At 42.4% G+C, this 14,056-nt stretch overlaps 1 protein-coding gene across 1 annotated transcript; it reads left to right on the plus strand.

Annotated features, from left to right (window-relative positions):
• Positions 1 to 10,814: 10,814 nt before the first annotated feature.
• LOC128302386 (nucleolar complex protein 3 homolog) lies at positions 10,815 to 13,984 on the plus strand. The gene is made up of 6 exons (XM_053039197.1): positions 10,815 to 10,950; positions 11,017 to 11,625; positions 11,696 to 12,030; positions 12,113 to 12,692; positions 12,802 to 13,201; positions 13,281 to 13,984. The coding sequence occupies exons 1-6, from the start codon at positions 10,902 to 10,904 to the stop codon at positions 13,531 to 13,533; spliced, it is 2,226 nt and encodes a 741-aa protein (XP_052895157.1). The 5' UTR covers positions 10,815 to 10,901; the 3' UTR covers positions 13,534 to 13,984.
• Positions 13,985 to 14,056: the final 72 nt, after the last annotated feature.

Below are 14,056 nucleotides of genomic sequence, written 5' to 3' on the forward strand. Positions count from 1 at the left end.
AGTGGTTGCACGTTAAAGGAGAAGATAATCCAGCAGACGATATCTCGAGAGGATTGCTGCCAAAAGATTTGATCAATCGGCACCGCTGGTTTCATGGACCTTTGTGGTTAAAGCAAACTGGAGCAGTTTTTAACGACGAACCCAGAAATCGGACTTCAGCTGATAAAATTCCCGAAAGGAAGAAAGTGATATTAATGACAGCCTCGACAGAAAGCCAGTTTCCTTTGCTTCAAAAGTTCTCATCATATTGGAAATCCTTAAGAGTGGCCGTATATTGCCTGAGATTTATACGGCGCCATCAACACAAGGACACTGAAAATGGATTCATTAAATGTAATGAATATACTGAAGCTAAACGAACTCTTATTAAAGCATTACAGCATAAGGAGTTTAAAGAAGAAATTAGGTGCTTATCAAAGGAGCAACCAATACCAGCTGGATCGAAATTGAAACAGTTGCGCCCGTTTTTGGATAAGGATAGAATTTTGCGCGTTGGTGGTCGATTAAGAAACGCCAACATTAAGTACGCTGCAAAACATCCCATGATTCTGCCTGGAAAATGCCACTTCACTCGAACAGTGGCAGTAGCTTATCATGAGATGATTTTACATGGAGGACCACAACTAACACTGGCTGCCTTAAGACAGGAGTTTTGGCCATTAAATGGTAAAACGCTAGTGAACTTCGTTTGTAGAAGATGCCATATCTGCTTCAAGACAAATCCCGTTGCAGTTCGACAACCTCCAGGGCAACTCCCTGAGCAAAGAACATCCCCTGCCAGACCATTTTCGATCGTAGGAGTTGACTATTGCGGTCCAATGATGCTGAAACCACCGCACCGTAAATCGATCTGCCACAAAGCATACGTAGCCATATTTGTATGTTTTTTCTCCAAGGCAGTTCACGATTCGTCTCAAGACGAGGCATACCGGTTGAGGTATACTCGGACAACGGATTGAACTTCAAAGGGACTGGTCGAGAAATACGTGAGTTGTATGCGCTAATCAATGAAGATTCATTTCAGGCGACTGTACAAGATTATGGATCAAGAAGAGGAATAACATGGCACTTTATTCCTCCAAGAGCGCCTAACTTCAGTGGCCTATGGGAGGCTGCCGTAAAATCGGCTAAGCGGACCTTATGCAAAATCTTGGGATGCAGACAGAAACTGTATGGAACTGGAACTGCATGCAGAGAACTGTATTGGTACAGATCGAGGCGCAGATGAATTCACGTCCTTTAACGCCGCTATCTGATGACCCTGGAGAACTGGATGTCCTCACGCCGGGTCATTTTCTAATTGGCCAACCCTTGTTGGCGCTGCCCGATGTAGATCGTAGTGAGATTCCTGCTAACCGTCTAAAGGGTTATGAACAACTGCAGCAATTAGTTCAGCATCATTGGCGTAGATGGCGAAACGAATATTTAACGGAACTTCATAATGTATCTCAATGTATACCGCGTGGTGAACGTTTACGAATTGGACAGATGGTGATTTTAAAGGAGCAAGAAAAATTAAAAAAACGAATGGTATCTCGGTAGAATTGTAGACGTATATCCTGGTAGGGACAATGTAGTTCGAGTTGTATCGCTTAAAACGGCCAAGGGAATTTACAAGAGACCAACTTCTAAAATTTGCGTATTGCCGTTTGAAAAATTTGATGTAGAAGGTTGAGTGCATTAGATTCGTCAGGTTTATTTGATTTTCAATCCATTTCTTAAAAATTAGATTTTTAAGGCGGCCGGTATGTTTGAATTTGTTTGTATTTGACGTTGAACGGCATACTGAATTTAATAAGAATTCTTTTCTGACTAAAGCCAAGTTGAGCAGCAAACAGGGGAACGGTTCTGCGAAATAACAGTAAATAATAGGAAGGCAGCTCGTGCGGGGCTTGGGGCATCGTGTTTCTGTAGTGAGCGTTTCAGTAGCATAGCAGAAGCGATCGGGCAAAGACGTCTCAGACTAATAAAGTAAAAAAAAATAACACAACGTAGGTCCAAGTGTTTCTTTTGGCTCCGAAATAAAATTGGTGTCGTGAATAGAGCATTATACCAACAGCTTTAATATTTCAAAAACGCGCACCGAGGACCTGCTAGCATTTACATGCCGTGTTAACAAAGCGTGCGTCGAATCGGAATTTTCTTCGATGACGGAGGAAGAATTCAAATGTCTCATCCTTGTATGTGGGTTGAAGGACGAAAGCGTACGGGACATACGAATGAAATTGCTAGCCGCCATCGAAGACAAGAAATACGCCACCCTGGAGCAGCTAGCAGCGGAATGCCAACGGTTAGTGCGTGTGAAAGCTGATAGTGCCATGATCGCCACGGATACCAGTGAACGAGTGCATGCAATGCACGCCAGAAGCAGCCGCCAGTGGCACCGGAACAACAACGGCAACGAGCGCCATACCAAGTCAGTGAAGCCTCCAAACCACATACTCCGTGCTGGCTTTGTGGTGCCCTGCATTGGACCCGTGACTGCACTTATAAAACCAACAAGTGTCGAGATTGTGGACGTATGGGTCATCGAGAGGGTTTCTGCAACTCGTCTCAGCGACGCAAAGGACGACCGCGGTTCGATCATCGTCGTGCAGTAGCATCTCGAGTAGTACGAGTCAACGTGTGTAGCATACAACAGAAGCGGAAGTTTGTCAACATTTTTTATCGAAGGAAAGCCGGCTCGACTACAACTTGACACCGGGTCAGACATCACTGTGATCAGCCAGCGGTTATGGAAGCAGCTGGGTAAGCCTCATCTCAACCCACCGAAGGTAAGAGCGAAAGCAGCTTCCGGCGAAATTTTCGGCCTTGTAGGTGAGTTTGAAGCCAACGTGCGTATGCATAATATCACCAAGCAGACGACAATTCGCGTTTCAAAGGCGGATCTGTCATTATTTGGGGCAGACTCCATACATCTTTTCGGCTTAGGGACGATCCCAATGGATAACTTTTGTAACCACATAGGATCAGCGGAAACATGTTCCTGGGAAGACAAATTTCCAACGGTTTTTAGCGGAACGGGCCTGTGCACCAAGGCACAAATACATCTACAGCTGCGACAGGAAAGCAGACCAGTTTTTCGACCGAAACGTCCGGTCGCATACGCCATGGAAGATGCTGTCAACAACGAATTAGATCGACTTGAAAAGCTGGGGTTCATTACTCCCTGCGCCTATTCGGATTGGGCAGCACCAGTCGTAGTAGTGCGCAAAGCGAACGGCAAAATACGACTATGCGGAGACTATAGCCCCGGACTCAACGCAGCATTACATCCACATGAGTATCCGCTCCCGTTACCGCAAGATATTTTTTCGAAACTAGCCCGTTGCGTCACATTTACACAAATTGATCTGTCCGATGCATTTTTGCAGGTGGAAATAGAAGAAAAGAGCCGACCCCTGCTTACCATCAACACGCATCGAGGCCTTTACTATTATAACAGGCTACCTCCAGGCATCAAAGTAGTTCTTTTCAACAGATCATGGATAAAATGCTCGTCGGTGTAAATGCAGTCTCCGCCTATATGGATGATGTGATTGTCGGCGGAAAGACGCAGGAAGAGCACGATGCCGCCCTAAAAGAAACCCTGCAGCGAATAAAGGACTATGAGTTTACCATCCGCAAAGAAAAGTGCTCATTCAACACGCCGGAAATTCGATACCTAGGGCATATCATTGACAGCCGAGGCCTACGACCCGACCCTGCCAAGATCGACGCCATAAAGAAGTTACCTTCTCCAACAGATGTCACAGGCGTTCGATCGTTCATCGGTGCTATAAACTTTTATGCAAAGTTCATTCCTAACATGCGTAAATTACGCTACCCGCTGGATAAGTTGCTGCTAACCGGAAGTGCGTTCCAGTGGACTACCGAATGCCAAAAAGTTTTCGAACAATTTAAAGACCTATTATCCACGGAACTCTTACTCACCCGTTACGACCCAAAGCGCGACATAGTTGTGTCCGCCGATGCATCTTCGGTTGGTTTAGGAGCAACGCTATGCCACAAGTACCCGGACGGATCTATGAAAGTGGTTCAGCACGCATCCAGAGCGCTCAGCAAAGCAGAATTTGGTTACAGCCAAATCGATAGGGAAGGACTAGCAATAGTTTTTGCTGTGACCAAATTTCACCGCATGATTTACGGTCGTCATTTCACGCTGCAGACTGACCACCGACCACTAGTCCGCATATTCGGCAGTAAGAATGGTATTCCTACATACACAGCAAATCGGCTGCAAAGGTTTGCACTAACCCTTCAGCTGTACGACATGGACATTGAGTACGTACCAACTGGCTCATTCGGAAATGCCGATGTATTATCTCGTCTGATACAACACCACGCGAAACCTGAAGCCGAATACGTGATCGCCAGTTTGGAGCTAGAGGAGGATTTAAGGTCAGTTACTGTTAACGCGCTGAGCTCATTTCCAATTTGTTTCAGAGACGTTGAAACAGCTACGCAGGCTGACCCCTTGCTCCGGAAGGTCCATAAGTACGTGCAAAACGGATGGCCTCATGACGGTACCTTCGGAGCAGATTTGGCACGGTACCACAATAGGAAGGAATCTCTCTCAACCGTTGAGGGTTGCATACTTTTCGGGGAGAGAGTGGTCATCCCGGAGAAGCTGCGTTCCCGTTGTTTGCTCCAACTGCACAAGGGACATCCGGGAATGCAGAGAATGAAGGCAATCGCGCGTAGCTACTTGTACTGGCCGATGATCGACGACGACATTGTAAGCTACGTGGCCTCTTGTGGATCCTGTTCGGCAGCCGCAAAAGCACCCCCTCGAGCTACGCCAGCGGCATGGCCAACACCTACGGGCGTCTGGCGTAGAGTTCACATCGACTACGCTGGGCCATTTGAAGGGTTTTTGTTGCGACAAGCAACAGCGTTCTTTCAATAACGTAAAACACTAATGCACAAACATAATAAAAACGCACAAACAGGACTTCTTTTAGCACACTTTATTTGTGGAGCTAAAAAATCACGTCCTCGTTCGTCGGGTTAGCTTTATCGATTCCTCTACTCCTGGTCGTTGATCTTTTTACTTCGGGCGTGCTCGGCTCGATCGGTTGCTCCGTTCGAAGTGGCGCCCTCTACAGCCAAACGGTCGATACTAGTTGTCACATTTGAATCGACCGTTGAATAATATTCAACACTGCCCCCAGTGTTTGTAAACAACAAACACTTTCGTTGGTCGATACGTCATCACTAGCTGACAGCTGGTTATCCGATTGTTTTGCTGCTGCGGCTGCTACTGCTATTGTTGTTTTTGCCACGTACGCTTCGAACACTAACCACTTTTATAACCAACCGGTGATGTACCAGGAGTGCACGACTGACGTCTCCGTTCACCGCTGTGAACGTAGTCAGGATAATATCGGCAGAATCACATGCGATGGCAAACTTGTTCCACGTTTCCAGCATTCGCTTGCGAACAACCGCACTTCACTAATACTTTCTTCTTTTGGAGTCCTTCCAACGAAGCCACACGAAGGGTCGATGTCCTATCAGAAACCGCTACGCGAAGGGTGCGATCAGGAAGTAACAAGTTGTTATTGCCAAAGAACGTAGACCCGAGGAAAAGGCTTTGTTTTGAAATTGTTGCCGGCGACGAGATGATGGTGATCGCTTTTCCTTTGGCTTAGTATTGTCTTCCACTGAGACAGAAGACAACGTTGTTGCGACGGTGTATTAACACCGTTTATTGAACACATTTACATCAAACAGCAATTGGAACGCTTCATGCTGCTGGATATGTAGGTGTGTGTAATGCGGAAAGAGATAACTCTTCCGCGATTGTCGTTTGGCTCTAGATCGACCAATGTGACTCCGAATTTCCTCAGGAGCCGCCACACGAAACCGAATTACCTCAGGTTATTCGATGCGACACACACGGTTGAAACTAGCGCGAATCCGAATTGCACAGGATTCTTTTTCATGACGCGTTTGGTTTTAACTGCGGCACACTTCTGCGAATGTCACTTTGGCGGAAGGTCAACCGATGTGACTCTGAATTGCCTCAAGAGCCGCCACGCGAGTCCGAATTGCCTCAGGTTGCTCGATAGGGCACTACACGGTTGAACCTAAACGCATATCCGATTTCCTCAGGATACTTTCTAGCGACACTGTTCACTTGAACACGAATCCGATTTTTTTTAGAATCCTCGCTTGTGGCACCGAGCAAAGACGCGTTAAGCTAACGAGTTACGAGTGATTTTTTAGAATGTTGCGACAAGCAACAGCGTTCTTTCAATAACGTAAAACACTAATGCACAAACATAATAAAAACGCACAAACAGGACTTCTTTTAGCACACTTTATTTGTGGAGCTAAAAAATCACGTCCTCGTTCGTCGGGTTAGCTTTATCGATTCCTCTACTCCTGGTCGTTGATCTTTTTACTTCGGGCGTGCTCGGCTCGATCGGTTGCTCCGTTCGAAGTGGCGCCCTCTACAGCCAAACGGTCGATACTAGTTGTCACATTTGAATCGACCGTTGAATAATATTCAACAGTTTTATTTTTTAGTCGTGGTTGACGCTTTTTCCAAGTGGCCGGAAGTCTATAAATCACCAGGTACAACCACTTCTGCCACCATCGCCATGCTGCGTAATATATTTGCTCGCTTCGGTATGCCGGAAACACTGGTTAGTGACAATGGTCCCCAATTTACAAGTAGCCTCTTTGCGGAATTCTGCAACAGTAACGGGATCGAGCATATTACCACAGCACCATTCCATCCGCAATCGAACGGACAGGCAGAGCGTTTCGTTGATACGCTGAAACGAGCACTGCGGAAGATCCAGAGTGATGAAACATCCCTTGATGAGGCGCTGGAGCTTTTCCTTATATCGTACCGATCGACTCCAAATGCTCAGTTGAGCCAGCAGAAAACTCCAGCAGAGGAAATGTTCGGTCGCTCCATCAGGACAGCATTGGAGCTGTTGCGGCCCCCTTCATCACACTCACTATCTTCTTCCTCATCAATTTTAGTTCGAAACTTTCAGCCAGGCGAGCCAGTTTCAACAAAATCCTTCCACGGTAACTCGTGGAAGTGGATACCCGGAAGGATCGTTCGCAGCCGCGGACGAGTTATGTACGACGTGATTGCACAAGATGGACGTACACTCAGGCGCCATGTAAACCAAATTCGGCGACGTGTGGTTGACCGCGCATGTGAAAGACATCAGCTGCCGCTCGATTTGTTGTTAGAGGATTGGTCCTCGGGTTCCCCTCCAGAGCCAACCCAGCCGATTCCGGAACCCAGCACAAGTGAACCAGCAGCACATCCACCATCATTGCCCGATCGTTCATCACCAGCAGCGAGTGCCCGGAACGACATTCCGGTGGCGAAATCGGTACATCCTTATGTTAGTAGTAACCGTCATGATGGTAGCACCACCCAGAGCCTGATGGATTTGCCACGCAGGTCTTCTCGTGTGAGAAGACTCCCGCGTCGGCTCGGATCCTATCAGCTCAATTAGCCGGAGGAGATGTTGCAGCCTGACGTTGCAGCTGCGACACAGCTTATCCGCACGCTCGATGTTGTCTGGGAACTGACAGCATCCGATGCTTAGCGGATATAGTCGTCTCTGTCGCTAGCTGTGGTTTAGCTCTCTCCCTGCTGGTACAATTACGTCCTGTGATGTGGCGGGAGAAGATTCGGTTCGTGATCGACAGGCTGCAAGGACGTGGATCTAGCGCGCGGCACAATCGCTGATCGTTGTATTCGTTTTAATAAGTGTTTTTTTATGTACGGAGTTGTTAAGTGTTAATAAATAAGTTTTTACCCACAAAAAGACACAAAATTTTCCTTGTCGCCTAAAAACATTTACACTAAGCTAACACGTTGAAAATCTTATTTGGAGGATCACGGCTATGAAATGGTGTATACTCCAGGAAAGAACAACGTTGTAGCTGATGCGCTTAGTCGCGTACAGATTTTCTCCCTTACTCCAACTCGGCATTCTGCCGATGAAGATCCTTCAGATCTTATCAAATGCACTGAAGCTCCTCGCAACGCTTTCAAATTGCAAATTGTTATTGAGACGGATGATAATGAAGATACTATTTTTTCAAATCCTTTTCCCGGCTATAAAAAAATAATCGTTAAAAGACGACAATGTTCAGAGCAAGTGCTACAAAGTATTTTCAATCAACTCTTTGTTCCAAACAAATTGACGGGATTACACACAATAGAAAAAATCATGGGCGATTTGCAAAGAATGTACCAAGATTATTATAGTTCATCAAAAACGTACAAGATCAGGTTTACACAGAATATTCTTAATGATGTTAGGGACGTCGCAGAACAAGAAGAAATTATAAATAACGAACACGAAAGAGCTCATCGAGGCATTGATGAGAATAAGAGACAGATATTAAGGAAGTATTATTTTCCGAAGATAACTGAAAAGGTCAGAAACTACATTAAAACATGCGATGCATGTAATACGTGCAAATATACCGATATATATACGCCTATACCGAAACAACCCTTCGAAATACTCCACGTTGACATCTACCAGATAGACGGGGAAAGTTTCCTCTCAAGTATTGACAAATTTTCGAAATTTGGAAGAATGTTATCTATAAAATCAAGACAAATAGTAGATGTTCGAAAAGCGTTCGAAAAAACCATCACATCATATCTCATACCGTCAATGATTATCACCGATAACGAAAAGCCTTTTCTATCAACGGAAATACGAGGAATTATTTGAATTGAACTTAAACATAAGCGCCTATATTACGCCGAGTAATAAAACAGAGGTTAATGGTCAGGATAATAAAAACATCAAAAGAAATTCTTTTAGGAATTTCTCATAATCCCACTACAGTGGAAGACATCGAAATAGTGCAACAAAAACTGAACGATGTAGTGATAGTTCAGTTGAAAGAGGCTCAAGAGAAGCAACAGAAACATCACAACAAAGGCAGAAGGGAACCTCCAGAGCTAAGGGTGGGCCAAGAAAAATTTGTTAAAGACAAAATGTTTAATGGCAAACAAAAACCGCTATTTCTAAAAACAAATGTTATCACAAATAAGCGAGTAACTGCGAAAAACGAACAGAATCGGTACCTTTCCCCGGGTAATACATACACCTTTTACCACCAAACGGTTTTTTTCGACTAAACCTAAACTGAACCTAGCTGATGGTAGCACTAGCAGCGGCCTTGTTAACAAATCCTAACATATGCAGAAATGACGTTTACATAGTTGAGCCGATTTGAAATGACGACTCTCGAAGTCATTCAAAATTTCACCTATCTTGGGACAAAAGTCAGCACCGACAATAAAATTGATGTTGAAATATTCGCTAGGTCGCTGATTGCCAATTAGCATTTCTACAGTACGAGGAAAATTCTCTACTCAAAACAGCTGCCGCGACGAACGAAGCTGGGACTTAGATAGTTGTAGAATTTATATAGTTCCAGTGTTGGAATATCAAGCAAGATATCAAGTAGCCTGTAGATAATGTTATATAAAAAGGTCTACTGATCATGATGAAATATATTCGTGTGAAACTGTTAAGAACAAAAGTTTAGTAGTTTATCCAGTACATGCGCCTCTAAGACATGAACTTTGGCCAAAACTGAAGAAACCCTCTTATCAACGTTCAAGATGATATATTGAAGAAGATTTTTCGCCCTTTATGTGTGCTTATGTAGCTTATACCGCGGAAGCATAATAAAAGAGTCGCTGCAATGGCAAGCTCTATGAGAGGTACGGCGAACTTACTGTCGTTCGGCGACTACTCTGTCGCCAGGCCTCGATGGGCTGATCACATGATGAGAATGAAACCGGACAGCAAAGAAGGTAGAGTCCTTATAGGTCGTCCTCATGGACAGAGCAGGTGTAGTAAGTCTGCCAGAAAGGTCGGGAGAATGGATTGACAGACGACGACGCTCGATTGTAAGCGGTTTAGAGGACTCCTGTAGCAGGCCAATACTGCGAAGCGGATGTAGATGTAGGATGTAAGTAATTGAATATCCTTGTTTTTATCTCTCGGCAAGGAGTGTGTTATATAAAAGATTTGCTATTCCATCTGAAAATTGAAATGGTTATATAGGTAGCATGCGTTAAGATCAAGCTTGTTCCACCCCATGCACTAAACCACATTCTATCGAGTTCTAATGGCTTGAGTAAAAATTTGGAAAACATACGCACTTGATAATTTGCCATTCTTGCACTGCGCTACAAAACACAATCTTGGTGCACTAAAATTCCTAGCAATTCACTTTCTTCATACTACTAATGCTGTTCTCAAATGCTTGGTATTATAATCCGACAATCAACAAAATTTACATTCACCAACACCGAATCCTATTACCACCAGAGCCGAAAGAGACCCAGGAGGTCCAAAACCTCTCTAATATTTGACAACAACACAACCAACACCGAATTCAAATCTATGTACCGTAACCTGATTATTTTGCACAGCAACAGATTATACCAGGGTTCGACAAATTGCACTATGTCACAAAATTGTGTTTGTTGCCGTAAGTAATGCTAGCTATTTAAGCTCATTCATAGCGCTGATGCCTCATCACAATAAACCCTAAGTAAGTCTGCGATCCGGTATATTGATAATAAATTACAATTCTTCTTTCTGGTTGATACTTTTTTCACGATTAGAGAAGTGGAGAAAATCAAAATGTAAAAAACGTGATTTTGCTCTAAATACCGTGGTATTATGAAAAATTAAAACAATATTCCCGGTATATATACCATGGTTCTTGTCCCCCATTTGTCATCTGTCAATTTGTTCAGCATGAAGCAATCTGGTCTGCTGCTAGCCCGGCAATCGAAATCCATGTGGCTCGCAATCGCATAAACAAAACTGCTCATTGGCTAAAATATCAGTAAAAACCGTCGCTTCAGTGTAGTTTTCATGGCTAAATTAAAGAAAAAATCGATAAAAGCAAAGCCTATCAGTAAAGGTAAACGAATATTTCCAACGTTATTTTTTTTTTCTCCGATTCATCTTGATCTTGTTCGGTTTTTAGCACGACAATCTGTACTTGGGTTTCAGAAAGGTAAAACCAAATCATCCGCAGCCGTAAAACCGAAGAATGCATTCCATTCTAAAAAGACGGCGTTTAAAACACCCGCAGACAGGGTCGAAGAGATGGAAGAAACATATCGAAGGAAAGTGCTGGCAGAAATGAAAGAACATGACAATGTAAATCATTTGTTGCCCATAAAAGTTAAAGGTAAAGGATTGATCAATCGATTTGCTCCTAAGCAATCGAGAACTAAAGTCGATGCAAGTGCAGCTGATCCTGCTGACGATCCATTGGCAAGTGATGTTACGTGCCAGAGACCTCTAAACGTACATGAAACAGTGTCGTTGACTGATATTTTGTTAAAACGCGAAGAGGAAATTAGAGAGAAACAATTCTACATAGGAACAGTATGTGCAGCATTATTAGAAAACCCGGAGGCAAGGATCGAAAATGTTAGTTCATTGCTGGACTTATTGAATGAACAAACCCGTGATGGTACTATCAACTTCTTAGCTGTTCGTAAAACTGCTATGATTTCGTTGGTCGAAGTTTTCAAAGATATTGTTCCGGAATATCGCATTGGAATCGTTGATAAGGAACAACAAAAGTGTAAGTATAACGTTGTCTCTCATGGCGCATGAAGAATACATTCTATTATATCCTTTGTTATGCATTTCAGTGAAGAAAGATACGCTTGCTCGTGTTAATTTTGAAAATAAGCTGCTAGCTTATTATAAACAATTGCTGACCCACATGGAATCTGTAATAAGTAATTACACCAGAAAACTGAATCGTTCCGAAAAACAATCGATAGAAACACGCCAGCTATTGGAAATGGCAGTACAATGCATGTGCGATTTGGTACTAACACATCCGTACTTCAACTATAGTCCAAATATCATACAAGTACTAGTGTTAATGTTAAACAACACAAAAGAAACGATACGTAAAACGGTACACGCCTGTTTCAGTTCTTTGTTCAAAACAGACACACGGTTAGATTTAACTCATCATGTAAGTAAAAGAAACAAATTTTGACGTTAACGCAAAAAAGCTAACATAGTTTTGCTAATGATTATCCAAATAATTATTTCAGACTGTGCGTCATATAAACATGCTCATGAAGAAAAAACAGCGAAATGTATTTCCTGAGATGATTTCGTGCTTGAAAAACTTACAAATTAATCGTATAAATATGAATGAAGATGTGTTGCTAGAGCTCAAAAAGCAAAAATTAGAAAAGCAAAAATCGTACGTTATCAATATGTCACGTAAAGAACGTAAACGCAAGAAAAAACTTCAGGAGCTTGAAAAAGATATTTTTGAAACAAAGGCGGAGGAAAGTAAACAAGTCGTACGCCGCAAGCTAACTGAAATATCGAAGCTGACGTTCATGATTTACTTCAAAATTCTTAAATGTTATCCGGATTCGAAAGTGCTGAGTGTGACGCTAGAAGGATTGTCCAAATTTGCACATACCATGAACATCGAATTTTATGCGGATTTGGTTGAGCTGTTGAACAACTTGTTGGAAAACGTCGAGTTGGGATATAGAGAGCAATTGCACTGCATCCAAACGGTGTTTATCATTCTAAGTGGACAAGGCGAAGTTCTTAACATTGACCCAGCAAGATTCTATTCGCATTTTTACAAAAATTTGCTCTACGTGAATGCAGGTAAGCACGATAAAATAACTCTGACCGATTCTGTCTAACCAGCATATGATGTATGCATTTATTACAATGTGATTTTGTGTTAAAATGCATGTTCTTTAATTACTGACAGGCAAAAACCATGAAGATATGGAGACTATTCTTAGAACATTAGACATCATTCTGTTCAAACGTCGTCGGAACGTAACGTATCATCGTTATGTCAGCTTTGTAAAACGTCTTTCAACGCTTTGCCTACAAGTGCTTCCCAATGGGTCTCTTGGTCTTATATCGTTAATTCGAAGCTGCATCCATATGAATCAAAAGCTAGATATTCTGCTCGATACGGAGACTGTCGTAGGTTCGGGTAAATTTGATCCATTCAACGAAGAACCGGAATTCGCCAATGCCAATTGTACCGCGTTATATGAAAGCAGCTGCATGCTGCGCCATTATCATCCTACTATTCGCAAAATGATAACCAATGTGTTGAAAAATTCAGACACCGTGCCGGTTAATGCTGGCAGAACGCTGTAAGTATAATTTTGGATGCGATCGTAACAAAAAATATGCATACACCAACATTTTTTAATTAATCTTCGTTTTATTCAGAACCCCCGGGGAATTTTACACAGCTTATAACTGCTCAGAAATGGTGTTTAATCCAGCAATTCCACATTCAACTAATGTTAAATATGGTAAACATCATCGAAACCTAATTGCTACAACATTATCAAACAGGCAAATGTTAAAGAATTTACACAAAATGAAGAACATACAAAAGAATGTAAATTCAAACGATAGGTCAAAGGAGCTATATTACAATTACTTTGCAGAATATGCAAAAAGATCAAAAGTATGTTAAAAATATTTTTGGACTACGGCACAGCGTTATTGAGCTACCAGATTAAAAATGCATCTCGGTGGTTTAAAGCAATCGGCTTTATAAAACCATGTTTCGATCGTTGGTTTATATTCAAAATATAAAGAATTCTATTTCATTAAAAAACAAAAATTTGTATTCAGCCTTTTATTATAGTTATATGTGCATGGAAATGATTATTTCGTTGATTCTGTTTAAAAATATGCTTTTTCAAAATTTAAATAAAACTTGATTTTAACAAAGAGTAAGTTTTTTTGTCGTTAAAACGGCCAGGCCGTATCGGCACTGTAAGTTTTTGTAGGGATTAAACAATTAAATCAATAATACATTAACATCTGGGAAAAGATCTTGAGAGCGAATTCTACTTATCTACGGGTAAACAGTAAATCAAACGTTCTATAGGAACTTGTTACCTTGCCAATCGTCTGAGCTTATCCTTTTTACTTGGTTTGTTCGAAATTTAAAAAAATCTAGTTTTCTTAATTAGTTAGACGAAATGCTATCA

This window comes from Anopheles moucheti, chromosome 3 (genome assembly GCF_943734755.1).
Source record: "Anopheles moucheti chromosome 3, idAnoMoucSN_F20_07, whole genome shotgun sequence".
Classification (NCBI taxonomy): Eukaryota; Metazoa; Arthropoda; class Insecta; order Diptera; family Culicidae; genus Anopheles; species Anopheles moucheti.

Coding starts and splice junctions, on each gene's coding strand:
- LOC128302386 (XM_053039197.1), top strand. CDS start 10,902: ATGGCTAAATTAAAGAAAAAATCGATAAAAGCAAAGCCTATCAGTAAA. Junction 10,951..11,016: donor AGCAAAGCCTATCAGTAAAG/GTAAACGAATAT, acceptor TTCGGTTTTTAG/CACGACAATCTGTACTTGGG. Junction 13,202..13,280: donor GTTAATGCTGGCAGAACGCT/GTAAGTATAATT, acceptor CGTTTTATTCAG/AACCCCCGGGGAATTTTACA.